The sequence below is a fragment of the Heptranchias perlo genome, chromosome 21 (genome assembly GCF_035084215.1).
Source record: "Heptranchias perlo isolate sHepPer1 chromosome 21, sHepPer1.hap1, whole genome shotgun sequence".
Classification (NCBI taxonomy): Eukaryota; Metazoa; Chordata; class Chondrichthyes; order Hexanchiformes; family Hexanchidae; genus Heptranchias; species Heptranchias perlo.
The window spans coordinates 32,701,606-32,719,534 of NC_090345.1; the positions used below are offsets into that span (position 1 = coordinate 32,701,606).

At 41.1% G+C, this 17,929-nt stretch overlaps 1 protein-coding gene across 1 annotated transcript in view; it reads left to right on the top strand.

Annotated features, from left to right (window-relative positions):
* LOC137340110 (adhesion G protein-coupled receptor A1) overlaps positions 1 to 17,929 on the top strand; it is a 387,365-nt gene that overhangs the window by 157,369 nt on the left and 212,067 nt on the right. The window contains exons 3-4 of the mRNA XM_068002423.1: positions 10,876 to 10,947; positions 17,542 to 17,613. Of these exons, the coding sequence (XP_067858524.1) occupies positions 10,876 to 10,947; positions 17,542 to 17,613 (144 nt within the window). The remainder of the gene's footprint in view (positions 1 to 10,875; positions 10,948 to 17,541; positions 17,614 to 17,929) is intronic.

A 17,929-nucleotide genomic window follows, 5' to 3' on the forward strand; every position in this document is an offset into this window, starting at 1 on the left:
ATTTGGCAATAGCTTCCCCTTCTCCTTCCCCTCTCTACTTCAATTTTCTATCTTGAATCTATTTCATGTGGTCCTGTTGCTTCAGAAATGTTCAAGCACTCCAAAGTACTACCACTACAGCTACTGCACTTCCCAGTTTGTGGTGTTCTTTTAATCCTGTTTTATCCCCAATTTCCTGTCTTTTAGAAGAGATATAAAACCAAAGCCCATTTGTCTCTTCAGGTGGCACAATTCCAAGAAGAGCAGGAGCATTCTTCCAGTGTCCTGGCTAACACTTATCCTTCAACCAACATCACCAAAATAGATGAACCGGTCATTTCCTGCAGTTAAACATTGGGAAGACCGAAGCCATCGTCTTCAGCCCCCACCACAAACTCTATACCCTTGCCAATAATTACATCCCTCTCCCCTGCCACTCTCCCCAGTTGAAGCAGACTGTTCGCAGCCTTGGCGTCCAATTTGACCTCGAGCTGAATTTCCAACCCCATATCCTCTCCGTCATAAAGATTGTCTACTTCCATCTCCATAACATCACCCGTCTCTGCCCCTGCCTTAACTGTTCTGCTGCCAGCACTCTCATCGATGCCTTTGGCACCTCCAGACCCGACTAGTCCAAAGATCTCCTGGCCAGTCTCCTATCCTCACCCTCCATAAACTTCAGCTCGTCCAAAACTCTACTGCTCATATTCTATCCTGCACCAAGTCCCACGCACCCATCACTCGTGTGCTCATTGGCTTCTGGTCTCCTGACACCTCAAATTTAAAATTCTTATCCTCGAGTTCCATGGCTTCTCTCTAACCTACTGCAGCCCTACAACCCCTCGAGAAAATCTGCGTTCCTCTACCTCTGGCTTCTCGTACATCCCAAAATCCCATCACTCCACCATTGGCGGCTGTGTCTTCAGCTGTCTAGGCTTAAGCTCTGGAATTGCCTCCCTAAACCTCTCCGCCTCCCTAAACCTCTCCACCTCCCTCTCCTCCTTTAAGACCCTCCTTAAATTCCACTTCTTTGACAAATCTTTTCATCTCCCTCCTAATATCGCCTCCCTTGGCTGGGTGTTGATTTTTGTCTGTTTACGTCTGTGAAGTGCCTTGGGTCGTTTTTCTATGTTAAAGGTGCTATGTAAATGCAAGTTGTTATTGTGTGAAGGATGAAGTCAAAAGAGACTGGGGCCTAGATTTTCTGCTGGTATGGTGGCAGAGGAAGGAGAAAAATTTGGGAGACTACTCTCAAATCCCACCCTTGAAACTACCATGACATTTTCCTTGGCTCCCCTCCACCCCCGGCACATACTTTGACTGCTCAGACACATTTAAACAATGGTGGGGAGGCGGGGCCTTGGAAACTGCCTGATTTTCTTGTGTCCTTGCTGAAGTATCATCAATCCCAGCTACCAAGGGAAGAAGGTGTCAGAATATGATAGAGCAGCAGCAAGAAGCCTGATGAATGTCCTGTTTGAGGGAGAGGGGTTATTCGTGGAGCCCTCTCCCCCCTCCTTCTGCCCCCATATCTTGTCCAGAAGAGCTCATGGCTCAGTCAGAAATGTTCTTACATTTTTGTAAAGAACCTTAAGGGCGCTTCTGCCTCTTCCTTTTCCAGTGCTGGCAGTGGCAGGCTCCCTCCATGCAGCCACGATACCTACATTATTAATGAGCTTCAATACAGGAAACTGGGTTGGGGTCATGGTGTGTTTGGAACAGCAGATGGAAGTCCTGCCCTGATCCAACCAACCTCCAGCAGCGAAATCGCCCTGGAGGTTAAATCTAGCCTCCGGAGTCTTAATGGATTCAATGGGGGTAATTTTAATCCTGAAGGGCAGGTGGGGGGTTGAAAATAAAAAAAAAGGGCAACCCATCTCCAACCCGCCCACTTCTGGTTTTTACGGAGGCAGGTTGGGGTGGCCTCAGGAAACCCGACAGCTGAAGGGAGGTGTGAAGGGCCGGATCCATCAGGTAAGTGCCTTCATAGCATTGCTTATGGGCCAGAAGGAGCGGGAGTGCTCCCCCGCCCACCAAGCATATCTCCACACGATTGGACTCACGCGAGCGGCCGATTTTCCCCCCTTGATCGGCCGACCCCCCCCCCACCCTGCGACCGGACCTTCGCGATGGGCCAGCCCCATGCCCTGCGACGTCCAACTCATTTCCGCCCTGCCCCCTGCGATGTCCGACTCCCTCTCTTCCCCCATGACACTGCGATGTCCGACTCTCCAACCTCCCCCCCCCCCCAACCCAATGTTGGACTTACCTCTACTCCGGTCACTGGCTGCCTTTCCGCCTGACTGCCGGCCAGACTGTTGATCTGGCTGGCTGCGGCCAGGAAACCTGTTGAAAAGATTCGGCAGGACCTGCGGGAAACCAGTACTTCCAAGATTCCTGGCTGCAATTCTTCCCTTCCCATCTCGCAGTTATTATTGGGGCCAATATGTCCAATCAATATAGGACAGCAATTAACAGTGCCAATAGAATGTTGAGTTGTGTAGGCAATACAGTAGAATACTGGCCAGAAAAAGTAATGATCAAACTGTATAATGTTAGATCTCAGTGACCAGAGCTGGACACATTGATCAAAGGGAGACATTCTGGTGCTAGAAGCAATACAAGGGAGAGCCACGGGGCTCATCCTTAGTGTCAAAGATCTAAGTTATGAGGAAAGGTGGAAGAGACTTGGCTTTTCACCCTTCAAAGGAGTTGTCCAAGAGGTGATCTTGCCAAGGTATGTAACATGGTACATGCTATGGAAAAGGTTAATCTGGAAAATTCCTTTAAACTAAATTGTGAGAGTAGGATTAGGTCAAGCTAATAAATGTAAAATCTGGGACTTGTATTAACATGTTCTTCACACAAACCATGATCAATAGTTGGAATGGATGGTGGAATAGAATTCCAGAAAGAATAGTGGAGGTCAGAACCCCGGAATAATTTATGGAACAATTGGATGCTACAATGTGGGAACTGAGGGGTTCTCTGGATGGATGAACTAAATGGGCGAATGGTCATTCTCATCTGTAATTATCTAGTAATCTTGTGATTTCCTCACAACAGCCACTTATCACCACACAGCATCCTTTAGTCAGGAAGATGGGATGGTCTGGCCAAAGATGGCTGTCAGTGCTGCTCGTATATGAATATGTATTATATAAAAGAGGAAGCATGTGCCTCCATTGCACTGAGTTATCAGTTTTTCCTTTTCCCTAAAATGTAGTATCCACCCACACATTGTTCTAAGATACGTGGTTTAAATTGTCGTGGCTGGAGTCTGGTGTCAGGAAGCTCCTGGATTCAAACCTGCTTCCTTCTGTTTGGGGTCAGGCACTCTCCCACCAGTCTGACCAGGTCACTTTCCAAAAGATTTCTTAACCAATCGGCAACTAACATTTGGGACACAATATTTACCTCATTTCTTCTGTTACTCCACTAACATTAAGGATATCATAAGATGATTGATGTTTGCTAATGTGATTATTGAAAAAAGTGGTCAAATGTACAGACAAGCAAATTCAACACCACTAATCCTATCAATTATTTTTTTTCCCTGAGAAAGTAACTTGCTCTTTCTAAGTGACCGAGCTTCATGAAAGTATTCCTAGCTCATATTTCAGTATTATAATAAAGATGAAAAATACACCACAACTTTCATGATTTTACATGTAGACTAAATTATAGGTCAGTGGGTGACTGGGTGAATTATTATGGGGTGTTGGGAGTCTTGAGTTTAGGGACAATATGCACAAATAATGCACAAAAATCTGCCCCCCAAATTTGCCTCATAAAGAAGACACAATGTTGTCTCCCTCATCCATGCCTGTGTTACCTCTAGACTTGACTATTCCAGTGCTCTCCTGGCCGATCTCCCACCTTCCACCCTCCATAAACTTGGCTCATCCATAACTCTGCTGCCCGTATCCAAACTCTCACCAAGTCCTGTTCACCCATCACACCTGTGCTTGCTGACCTACATTGACTCCCGGTCCGGGAACGCTTAGATTTTAAAATTCTCATCCTTGTTTTCAAACCCTTCCATGGATGCGCCCCTCCCTATCTCTGTTACCTCCTCCAGCTGAACAACCCTCCGAAATCGCTGCGCTCCTCCAATTCTTGCCTCTTGCACATCCCTGATTTTAATCGCTCCACCATTGGCGGCCGTGCCTTCAGCTGCATAGGCCCTAAGCTCTGGAATTCCCTCCCTTAACCTCTCCGCCTCTCTACCTCTCTCTCCTATCTACCTCTCTCTCCTTTAAGATGCTCCTTAAAACCTACCTCTTTGACCAAGCTTTTGGTCACCAGTCCTAATACCTCCTTATGTGGCTCAGTGTCAAATTTTGTTTGATTGCTCCTGTAAAGCACCTTGGAACGTTTTACTACGTTAAAGGTGCTATATAAATGCAAGTTGTTGTTATAATTTATGTACCTATATGATGATGCACTTTTTATCATGAGGGGAGGGTGAAATCCCTTGTTGCATAGATCACTGCACCAGTTTATTCATTGTATTTGAATAAAGTAGTAGTTGTCTGGTTCCAAATAGCAACATTCCTTTTGCATCAACTGCAACAAAAGTAAATTTATTTAGATCAAAAGTCTGACAAGTTCTTGACCACCAAAACATTAATACTGTATTTGAAGTAGCGCAATTTTATTCTGCCTGGTTCAAGGCCAGAATTATGGGCAAACAGTGGCCTGTGGCCTATTAGTCCTGTTATTCTCATCTTTAGAAGAGTACTGCAATTGTGTGATGGGCTGTGGCAGGTGCTTCTGTGAAAGATTTCTCAGACAAAACACGGGAGGCAAAATAAGATGCTTAAACTGCAAATTAATTTTGACATATGACCAGTGAAATACTTATCACTTTATATAGCTCTGAACTACAATGTCTGCCTGACATGAGAGCAGTTGTTGTCTCGAGGCCTGCAATTCAGAAATGAGGTGCTTAAAGTGAACAGCAAAATCTCTTAATCGTGATAATTTTGTTTTTTTTTCTTTCACATGAACTTTGTTGTGCCTTAGTGGAATATTGCAAGCAACTATTAATATACAGGCCATCTGTGTAAGCAACTAAAGTATGAATGCTGAATGGAAACAGGAACAATTACTCCTTTTATTGCTACAAACCTATTTAAATTTGAGAAATTCTTCAGTCTGGGAGAAATTCTATATCTGACTACTTTTGTGTGTTCAGTGAAATGTAAAACAAGATCATTTAAAGGGGGACTCAACTACATTTAAAATAATGGTAATTTCAGTAGTTTATTTGCAAATACTCTCCCCAGTGTTCTGTCCCACAAGCTCTTACCTTGGGAAGCAATCGATTTTCGAACATTGCATACTTTCACCAGCAGGGACCACCACTGCTTCTCCTTTCTATAATACAGTTTGTGTTATGACTTCACTGTGGTCTATGCTATAGCTGTTTGACAGAAACTTGGCTCGTTAGTAAAACAGATGTTTGGTATCTTTGTAGGTTAGATTGCTTGTGCTATGTTACCCAAAATACACTGTAGGACGGAAAAGCAGTAGACTATACCAGTGATTTAAAAATATGCTGTTGCAAACTGTAGTTTTCCGATGACATAGTAACATGATTTGAACAACTGATAAAGGGGTATATTAGTAAGTAAAATGAAATATGTATTTCTTTAAATAGGGCAGAGTAACACTGTCACAAAATTATAAACAGCTAAGAAAAACCTCCTAACAAGGAGGTTTTTCTCAGCTGTTTATAATTTTGAACTTCATGTCATAACACAGTGGGACAGAAGAATGACTGGAGTAACAAGGATGAAAACTAAGCATAAGCCTCCTCATTCATACATGCAAATTCCAGATTTTGTGTAACCTGTAACAAACAACCACCAGAAACACGAGTGCCTTTCTTCCTTGGACATGTTAGGTGTTCAAAACACCAAATAGTGGTTAAGGAACAGCTAAATTGCAGGTCCCCAAACCTCTTGTTTATTTCTGCATCTGTGCAGCTGCTGGGAAGTAGATGCTGTATGCATCGTAAGAACAATCACTGGAAATGGTGATATGACAAGGATGCAATGGGTATAGAATGATAGCAATGCAGTTCTGAATATTTATCAAGCGGGTCAAAAATCTCCACGGAGAGATAGGGAACTTTAACATTTGCACACTGTCAGCAGAGATTTAATATGGTGTGCAATTTAAATTCTAGGACTATAGGTCAGAAGTTACTGTTGGCAGTACTATTGTACAAAAACACTTCGGGCACGATTTTATCGGGGAGCCGGGAAGGGGGTGGGGGGGTGGAATTCCTGACGGGAAACCCGGAAGTACGATTTTGACGTAAGGACGTCCTTTATTTTTTTTTGACGGTTTCTAAGAAGAGGAAGGAAGAGGCTGCATCGGAGATTGGTGGGGTACGGGGGGTGGTCACTGCAGGTAGGCTTGTTGGGCCTGGAGGAAGCAATCTTTCTCCGGGCCCACAAGCTGTGCTATAAAGGCACTTACCAGCTGTTTTGGGCTGCCTTGCTTCCTCTCTCATGGTGTGAAGTAGAACGCCCGAGAATCCCGGCCCCCAGGGGTTAGAAACAAAAATCTGTTAAAATGAAGGCCCACAACCTCCTTGAAAGCTTTCACTGACCAACCCGCCTCCTAAGAGCGGGTTGGTTGCCCATCTCCATTAAAACCGGAAGTGGGTGGGTTTTAGATTTTTAAAATTTTTACTGCCCCCCGCCCTCAACCTGCCCGTTTTTCCGAGTTAAACTTCTAGCTGGAGAACGATCAGGAGCAGGAACCATGAACCCTGTTTTTTGCTTTCCCACAGGCTCTGTAGCCAGTTATAGCAATTGTACCATCACCCCAGCTGAGATGAGCTTACTCACTTCAGACTGGGGATTGAACCTAAGACCTTCCTGATCATTATGGTTTTGCCACTTACTGAATAAATTCACTGAGCCATTTAGCATGTTTTAAGTGCTTGAAAAATACCACAGATCTCAAAAAATGCGAGAATTTGCAAATGCACACTTTAAAATGGGAAATAATTTCTATATGTTGAAAAGAAAGCTTGCTTGAGCCAAAGCATATTTTGATGCTGTGGTCGCCCTTTGAGTGAAAAGTTACCCAGCTGTAAAGGATCAAGTATTTTAAAGATAAACAGAATCTACAATTACAGGTAAACAAAGGCTAATTCCACTATTCAAATTTAATTTCAACTGGATTATGCTCATTTTATTGCTTTAGTTGTGAAAATCCTAGTTACTGAGCTTCAGTTCATATTCCCATTGAAAACCACAAGGACAGGTATGTAAAGTACTTCATTTCAAGTACTTCAGACTTGATTGTACGTCTAACTCTGTCTTTTTAAGGTTGTAATACCCATACAAAACTTCACCTTTGTACATATTCTACTGAGATATTCCCAGATACATATTTACGCAGATTTATTCATGAAAACCTATGTGAAATGTTATGTATGTGTAGTATTCATAATGCAGTACAAACATTACTTGAGTATCAAATATTCATCTTGATATACAGTTGAAGACAGATGTAATTTATTCAATATTTTATGTGGTTTCCTAATTTTTAATTCAATTTTATAACCACGCAGCATCTTATTTCAGATCAGTTTTCAGAAAAAAATTAAATAAATGTAGAACCAAAACTACTTGTAGTGTCTGCATCATATAGAATAATTTATACTGTGGATGGGATCCACTAACATAATAAACTATAAGAGCACTGCTCCCATGGTTTGTGAATGTTAGCACAATTCCAACATAAAATGACAGTCAATCCACACATTATTTTTAGTTAATATAATACATACCAAGATTTTAAAATGAAAAAAAAATGCAATAGGCAACTCATGCCATTAGGGCTGCCCTGCTGTAATTACTGAGGAGGTGAGCACTGTGGGAATATTGGTGATGGAGGCAATGTTTCATTGTTGTTCAGAAAAGGATATAACAGGTGATTGTGATGTCAGTAAAGGAAAATAACACTCTTCCCAATTCACAAAGTTTTACTGTTTTTAAAAAAGATAGTTGTTTACCATGATCAGTATGCATAATATTGGCATTTGACTTGCTCTAAGACAAAAAGGTCAAAACTGATCTTTTTAATGCAGTGGCACCCACACTCTGCTTTTGGTGTTCTTTGACCTTCAAAGCGGCATTTCATTTAACACTACAAAACATTGTTCTGCACTGGAAAATAAAATTGCATAATTTCAGTGCTATGCAGGTTCACAGCTCTTGTTTTGCATATTGGAATTTTACTGAGGAGTTGGGAGATAAAGGACTCTTGTAGCTCAGGAGCTACTTTCCTCCCTCCAGCGATGAAACAATAGCTTAAAAATCTATGAATACATTAAGGCCATAGTAAAGCCTTGACTGATTGCGGTTGGACAATGTAAGTGGAATTTTTAGATTTGTGATAAATTGTACAGCAATGTGGTGTCAAATGTATTGGGGCAAATCTAGTGTCCCCTTCAAATGTATTCAAACTCCAGTGGTACCAACTCATGCATTACATTAATAATTTCTCTACCCTATCCTGAGCTATAGGCTACACACATCACGTGACATTAATGGGAAAGGAGAGGAGACGGATATCCTTTGGGTTCTTTGAGTATCACATAGTTGTATCTGTGTCATGAAATGTGATGAGTACATAATTGTGATATTTCAAAATTCTAATAGGATTTAGTCCATGGCTATGGGGAAAGTGCAGGGGAATGGGACTAATTGGATAGCTCTTTCATAGAGCCGGCACAGGCACGATGGGCCGAATGGCTTCCTCCTGTGCTGTACCTACTATGACACTATGATAATGTCATGAACCAGAATCAGTTACTGTCAAATGAAATGTGGTCATAAGTAGACATTTTTTAAGGGATACTACGTGCTGCATGGTATTTATCTGAGAGGAATCAGCTGCATTGCAGTTATGTCTGCTCCTGTCCAGGGGTTGTATAAGTATCATATCACACGGTAACCGTTCACTGCGCCAGCTGCAACAGACTTTATTTAGTCATTTGGTTGATGGATTAAACTGTTATAACCAGTCATATAGTTTCAGATGTTACAGACTTTAGTTTGCCAGAAAAAGAAGTAGGACACCTAGATAGTAATACACATATAAAGGCACACAGACATGCGAATTAACACATTGTATAGATGGCTTAACATTAAGGGAAAATAAAATCGTTGGACTATAACCTGGTGTTGTAAGATTCTTTACATTTAACATTAAGGAACCAATTGTCTTGAAATTACACTGCAATAATAGGTACCAACAACTAATACGTTTACCTGAAATGCTTCTCTGCTATTTTAGTGGAAGTATTAACTTGTTCAAAGTAAATGTATTATCAATTCTGTTAAAATAGCAGAGAGCTATTTAAATTGAATGCATTAATTGTTCAGATTATTTTATAATATAATTTCATGGCTATTGAGCACTTCAATGATTAAACTTAATGCTTTTCCAGTTTGAAAAATAAATTTTGTAAGCTTTTTACTGTGTTGACTTCAAGTAGGTCATCTAACAAATGTGAATGCTTTTTAAACTCTACAGTTATTTTATAAGGAAATCCAGTGGAACTCACATGTATGAAATTAAATGTAATAAATGACATACAAAGAGGGAGGTGAAAAGTGTTTATTCTGTGAATAAGGAAACCTTCATCACTGATGACTGACAGAAGCATGATTACATTGTAAAAGATTCCCAAGAGTGGAGTAAATTATAAAGCAGTTTTGAAGGGGTATCATTACCCCTGTAAAGTTTTAGGCTGATGTTTGGTTCACAAATGTGCAATGTAGTTACATTAGTAGAGTCACAAAATTCTCATTCATGTTGTAAAAAAAACAATGTTTCACCTTTGTGTGATACCGTGACACCAGGAATGGAATGATAATGAGCTGTTCCAGGACCAAATGATTTAATCCCCTTTCCCCAAAGAAACAGTTTCCTTTGCATGGTTTATTTTTCCAGTTTTCAAAGTAAAACATTATAGAGGTTGTTGAGCTATTTTATGGTGCTGTGAAGGAACATCATACTTAAGGGGCATATTTCCAGTCTCTAGGAGTCTAATGGCAGATGTACTAGTACTTCTTGGCTCTCCTCAGTGAGGAGGATGTGCCTGATCCAAAACAACTTACATTTCTATAGCGCTTTTAATGTGGGAAAATGTCCCATAGTGCTTCCATCCTTCTGAACTGCACAAAAAGTTCGTGGCACTCTGGAGGTGAGCACCCATTCAATCCCAGCTAGCCCAGCATCAGTAACAATATCAGGTGGTTGAGTATCGTTGTTGCCTTAGTTTTGTTTTTATTGCTTTGCCTTCATTCTCCACGTTCCCCTCCAAGTCACACACCATCCCGACTTGGAAATATATCGCCGTTCCTTCATGATCGCTGGGTCAAAATCCTGGAACTCCCTACCTAATAGCACTGTGGGAGAACCTTCACCACACGGACAGCAGCGGTTCAAGAAGGCGGCTCACCACCACCTTCTCAAGGGCAATTAGGAAGGACAATAAATGCTGGCCTTGCCAGCAACGCCCACATCCCATGAACAAATTAAAAAAAATTCTAATTTTTTGACTGCCAAAGCTGAATCCCAAACCCAAATGCTTATCTCAAATATTAACTACATCAAACTGGCTGTTGTACTGTAACTTTATAACGGGAGATATTTTTCAGATTTTTAAATTCTATAAGAAAACTTGTTTTTTTTTCTTATCTCTCTGAATACGTAAGGAAGGCACAAAACAAATTCTTCATTGCTGCAGTGAAAACAAACACACAGAATTTAATTTAAACCACCATATTTCACTCATTACTTTATGAAAACAGCTCATCAACCTATAATTAATTTTTCATTCTCCTTTGGTTTCTCTAGGGATTTGAAGAATAACTTGATTAGCAACATTGAGCCCGGAGCTCTCAATGGGCTTTCAGAACTGAAGCGACTGTAAGTATTCATTCTATTTTAATTGCCTAAGCCCAGTCAAGTTACTTAATTTCCTATCTTGTCCTGTTAGGGAACTTAGGATAAAGTATTAAGAGGTAACAAAACCAAGTTTCTGATGAGGAATATTACATTATTACTCTCAAATTAACTTGTATGTTTTGACACTATTCATTACAAAAATGTTGTTCCGTGTTATTTTTATTTATTGACATATTTTGTCTGCTTCACTCTCAATAACATTTATTTCTTTTATGTAAAAGAATAAACTCTCTGTCATTGTTTCCAGATCAAATCCTGGAAAAATACAAATCTTTTAGTTTTATAATGTTCATATTAAATTTTCCAGAGCAAATGAAATGTTTTAGTTTACTAACATGTTGGGGGAAAATAGTTAATAATATACAATCTTCAAATGTTCCCATCCTTGTTGCAATAAGTAACCTGGTGGTGGCAGGGATTGACAGCAACCCCATGTGTGAAAGTACATAAACTGTCTTCAGTTTCACAGCTTAAGAGGTTCAGTTCTTTTTCTTGTTTTGTTTTAGTTTAAAGGCTTTAGGACCTGGTTAGAAACCTGTGTTCTTACCATATCATTTAGAATTAATTTCATTTGCGGGATTTAGGGTTCAAGATCAGAAGTAATTTTGTAAGTTCGACTTGGACATGTTTCAAGAGTTAGACCTCCTTTCTGAAGAGTTCCCTTCAGCAGTGCTGAGGGTGGGCGAAAGAAGAGAGCAAAAGGAAGAAAATCTTGCAACTGACTGAACTTTCAGGACCACTGATTACTTTCTTCTGCGGTGCACTCTTTTCGAAAAATTTCTGACATTTAGTCTTTGTATTCTGGGAAGGTTACTTATGTGAGGAGTGTTCTTGTCATGCATTTACACCGATTTAATTCCTAATAACTTCATGTCGAGAGAGGATTGGCTATTGCTGGACTGTACGTAGGTGGTCTTCTGTTGTGTGAGAAGCTCAGAATGCAGGTTGTGCAATAGCCGTGTGCTCACCCTCCTCAGTGAGTAAAGTGTTATAGATGTACCGTTATACTTAAATAAAACTTGGCAATGTTTTATTGACCTGAAATTTAATTTCTTATTAATTTTTGTTATGTCTTAAAGTGAATTTTCTATATATAAGGAGTGCTATCAGGCTCAAATGTTCTCATGCACACATGGATACAAAAATGAACAGACATAGCAGCAATTTTTTTCATGCTCATTATAATAATCATTCAGAAGAAGAAATGGAGAGAAGAAACTAAATACTTTCATTGAGCATTTCTTAAAGATTATTATGCACTATCCTGTCCACAGTGACCTATCTATAACATTGAAAGTACTGCAGCATTTCAGGATTTAAAAAAAAATCAGGCTATCTCCATGGACTACTTGTAGTTACAAGGAACAGAACATGTGTAATGGCAGTGTGGGGGTTGTGCAATCAGCAACTTGGCAACAGCTACTGGCAACAGGAGAATTGGTATAAATTCCTGCATTGTGCAGCTTGTGTGGCTTGGTTAGTTTGAATCCTACTGCGTGACGTTTGCATCAAAATTTGCCCTGGGGTCTGGTTTGCTCAACTCGTCAAAGTTGATGGCAGGAATGAAGAAAAGCTGCCTGGGATGGATTCCATTCTGCATTGTTCAACTACCACTCCCAGTGGGTCAGTCGAGGAGTGGCATTAATTCAATCCGTGGAGCTGTCTGTGGCACAGTTCAAGTATTCAAAGTAATGTCCTCCCCATTCTGCTTGTCTCTTTCACTGCCCTGCCCCTCGATGCTACTGGTGAATCATTAGTCACCGTCCTATTCTGCATTGCCCTACAGAATGTCCACTCCCTCATGATCAAGACCCTCGCCATCCATGATCTAACTGTGAAAGAAAGAAAGACTCGCATTTATAGAGCGCCTTTCATGATCTCAGGACGTCCCAAAGTTCTTTACAGCCAATTAAGTACTTTTGAAGTTGTAATGTAGGAAATGTGGCAGCCAATTTGAGCATAGCAAGGTCCTACAAACAGCAATGTGATAATGACCAGATAATCTGTTTCAGTGATGTTGGTTGAGGGATAAATATTGACCAGGACACGGGGAGAACTTCCCTGCTCTTCTTCAAAATAGTGCCGTGCAATCTCATACGTCCACCTGAGAGAGCAGATAGGGCCTCAGTTTAACATCTCATCCAAAATACAGCAACTCCGACAGTGCAATACTCCCTCAGTACTGCACTGGAGTGTCAGCCCAAATTTTGTGCTCAAGTCTCTGGAGTGGCACTTGAACCCACAACCTTCTGACTCAGAGGCGAGAGTGATACAAATGAGACATGGCTGACACCTATAGATGAATCTACATGTACAACTCCTTACCCTTCATTGAAATCTCCCACGTGGCTATTCATTTCATCACTGGCCTCACACAAAGTGCTCCTGCAGTAACGTAGCACTTACCACCAAAATCCACCCATTCCTCTGGCACCTTCTCCTCCATCGACCACCTCATTTTCTTTCATCCCTCCTGCCTCTCGCTTAAAATCCTTGTGCACCAATCTCCCAAACTTCCTGCCAGCTTCCTCTCTAAGATCTCTTCCCTTTGCTCCACAGTGAGCAATTCCTGACAGTGGGTGATTGCAACCTATGCCTAAACTCCCCTAACCCCCTCTCCTCTGACTATATGTGGCCTCCTATCATCACTGAATCACACCATACATACATGTGTCCATCTCCTTGGCCTTATTATCTCCTATGGCCTCTCCACTCGATCGGCAAGGCCACCTCTGACCCTTTCTCATCTCCCTTACCACCCCCACCTCCCTGCCCCACAAAACGTACCCTATTCCCACAAGCTTCACCATCTGCTTGTGGGGGGAATAAACTCTTCCACCACCCTAGCTCCCTCACTAACTCTCAACTGTCTTTCCTCTGGGCCTCTACCTGTCTTGACGTCTGTCACTGTTGACCTGCTAAATTTCTCCCTCGCCTCTGCCTTATTCTCACCAAGTCAGTCCCCATCTTCACTCCCTTAAATCAGAGAACCACAAACCCGAACATTCTTGGTGCACATCTGGCTACTCTTTCATTTGCCAGATTTGGCTCAACCATGTCAAGCATTCTCATGCCTTGCTTTCCTCAGCCTCCTCCTGCTAATACTCCAGGATCGTCCTAGGGGGCAAGGGCAACCCATGGCTCCATTTCTCCTTCATTAACACTTCCTCAAACCCCTTTCCCCTGCTATTCTGTATTCACCTCCAATACTATGAAGACATCAATTTCTTTGTCTCTAAGATTGAGACCACCTGTGCAGCTGACGTTGCCATTATCTCCCCTTCCTCGTTTCTCCCCCTGGTCCCAACTTACCTTCCAGTTTCATACCCACTCTAGCTCTGATCCCCTGTGACCTTGTAATTTCTCTCCTATCCTTCAGTTGTCATCTCCAAGCTAATTTCTTCCATGAGACCCACCTCCCATTCCCTCAATCCCCTCTACACTTAACTACCCCTCCTGTCCCCCATGCTAGCCAATATTATTAATGGCCCCCTTTGCTCAGGAACCATAAGTCCCTTTCAAGATCGCTGTCATTACCTCCATCTTAAACAAAATTACTTATGACCCATTCAACCTTTCCCAGTATTGCCCTATCTAACCTCCCTTTTCTCTCTTAGAACCTGAATGTGTTGTCGTCTCTCTGTTTGAATCCTTCAGTCCAGTTTCTACCCTGCCCACAGAACTGAAACTACCTTGGCCAAAGTCATAAGTGACATTATCTATGGCTGTGACTATGATGCATTCTCCCACCTTGTTCTTCTCAACCTCAACCATGGGATTTCCCTCTTGCATTAGCTGTAGTCAAATAAGTATCTCCAGCAATAGCTTCTCTGCCTGCCCCTCACTGCCACTTCTGGAATCCCCAAGGATCTATCCTTGGTCCCTTGTCATGGTTTGGAATTCACTGATGTATTCAGCATATACCAATGCTAATGTTTGAGTGCAAATCCTAGCTCTAATGAAGTTTTTTTTTCATTTAAAATCAAACCAATGTTCCACAAACTCAGGTTCTCCTGTTATGTTTGGGGTAGTTGCCAAGTATACATATCTCTTCAGATTCATAGTTCAACAAAAGCCTCTAACTAAAGAAACAAGAATTACTGGATCATGATTTAATATAGTATAAAAGATTGCTTTGTAGCTCACGGTTTCCCATATAACAGTTGTCTCATTATTATCCATTGAGTGACCCTTCAAACCACATGTTAGACTTGTACCACTTTTGTCGCAGCAGTTGCCTCACAACTGAATCCCCCTGTACCAGCCAATGTTTTCTGCAAGCCACCTCCAGCATTCTCTCACTGCTTGCCAACTATTTCATCATCGTCTCCTCCAGAAATGAGGAGATAAAAGTGTATGCACAGATTGCGGGGCAAGATTTCCTAAGTGTGCTAAGTTTAATCAATTTATATGCTAATCTATGAGGAGCGGATTCGTAATTTTGTTACACATAGTGCAGAGAAAGTCTTCCTTCTACACAATGTGTTGATGGAAGATTTATTACAAGGATCTTTTTTGCAGTGAAGTATTGAGTTTTGTGTGTATGTTACAAGTTTTTTTTTTAACAGTTATTCCATTACCTTTTCATTTTAGAAATAGAACTTTAATCCCTAAACACTTAGTAAATGGAAAAACCATTTATCCCAGTAATTTTGTTTGGGTTGCTGAGATGCAAAGTCTGCAGACAAGAGGATCGAAAAGTAAATGCAGCAATCCAATTCTCCCAATGGAATTGCTGAATTTGCGCTCTACGTTTATTACATTTAGAAATGACCGGGCTCATTTTTCTTCCCCTTCCCCTACATTTTGTGTGTTCTCCTGACCTGATCTGAGCTTGCATGTTCAGGTCATTACCCTAGACCTGATGCACTTCAGGTGTTGGCCCACCCCTTGGAAGCCCCACCCACCTGGAAATGGAGGCGAAAATCATTGCTGAAAGGTTTGCAGCAGCATTAATGACGACATCAACAGGCCTTTGGCTCCAGCCTAAAATGGCAGCCAGCTGAAATATCCAGTGGGAGATCTTCTTCGCGTGTGAGCCTAGACAGTGTTTTGGAAGGCTATTAGAGAGTGAGGGGCACCACAACGAAGCCTGATGTTCAAGCCTGCCATTTTCCTGCATTCAACTGGAGTCTCACGTATGAGATTGTCGTCTCCTGCCTGAAGCTCTCGATTTAAGGTGATTCCATAGTGCAAAATAGCCTGAATCACCAGCATTCTTTTGCTGATGCTACCTATTCTGGGGAAACTTCATCCTGCTCCTATGCAAAAAGGATCACACTACATGTAAATCTCTCCTGCTTCAGCCTCAGGCCATCCAGCCTCATCCTGCCTGATTCACTCCGACACTTTAGTATTAGATTGAATAAATTGTTTCTCTGCAACATTTTAATGTTCTTAGTGAGGTTACAGTGCATATTTTTACATATTTGATGCATGGGGCAAAGTAAAGCAAAGGACTGATGTCGAAAAAATAGTTATGTTGATGATCATTCATTCTTATGATTACTAATGCAATACTTAGTGTTTATAAAGAATGTCTATTAATTGTTTGTAAAATTGTTACTAATTCGCAAATAAACTATGTGGGCTCTGATAGCATTTTTCCAGAGTTTTACAATTTTGTAATACCATATAAATTTAACACAACATCCAAAATCATAGCATATAAAGTGCATAATCACTATTATAATTTACTTCTTCCCATCACTGGCTGAAGTAAAAATCATAATTATAGATCGCCACACAATTTTTATAAACTCCACCCACCATACTATTTCTACAGCAGACTTGTGAAACAAAACACAAATCAATCAGAAAAAGGGAAAGTAAATAAATCCCTACTCATCATTGTATGAAAAAGAGAGACAGCCCCTATGGTTTTGTGCATGTGTTGTAATTCGATGTTGTATCTCCACACCACTGATTGTGTGTGTGAGCTGATCGAATATCCTAGGTTTGTTGCTTTTGAGCTTAGTTCGAGGTATCTCGGGCTCTCGATCTCCCTCTGCTCTGAAAACAGACGCAGTCTTTGCTTGACCCAGCCACCTTTGTGCAAATCCATCTCTTTATTTGTTAATGTTACCCCTTCTAAGACCTCTTTACCTCTTTTTTTTCCCCAACCCCGACTCTTTTTGTTGCTATTAAATTTCAGTGCCCATCACAATGGCAGCTGTCAGCTCAGCCTTGTTCTACACAACCACCTCTAGTTTCTGGAGCGGGAGATTGAAAAGTTGGTTCCAACTAAATGTTGGTCAGGGTTGTCTCAACCATCCTTGGTGATGGTTGTCATGGGCATGCACTCTACAACTGACCACTGAATAATGATGAGGAATATGATCCCAGGCTGACGTCCCCATTCGCTTGACCAGGGATACCGAAGCCAGTTACCACACCCTCGTTACAGACTGTCAAACAACTCGGAATAGACCAAAGATGAAGCCTAGGATCTTCCTGATTTATAACGCTACTGCATCACTTGTTTCATTCATCCACTGATTCATTGCAGCCCGTAGTTAAATTTTACAATGGAATTATTTTGCATTCTATTTTTAGGGATCTGTCAAATAATAGGATTGGATGTCTGAGTCCTGAGATATTTGTGGGCCTCACCAGTTTGTCTAAACTGTAAGTACATACGCTTTAGTTGCTTTTAGTAACCAAATAAAGAATCTTTTTAATAATGAAAAAACAAAAGTTTTAAGTGGTGGTTTTAGTCCACTGCGAATTTATAGCCAGGCTTCGTTGGAAGCAATTCTGCTTATAAAAATTATAAGAGAACAGTAGAGAATTGGAAATGATTAGAAGTTCTGGGTGATTTGTAATTACCAACAAAAGTCTGAGATTAGATTAGTGAATTGTAATAACTTGAAAGTAACTTTATTATCTATATGCTACTTACATGATGTTGGAAGTATGTCATTAATATGTGATGATTTGATGA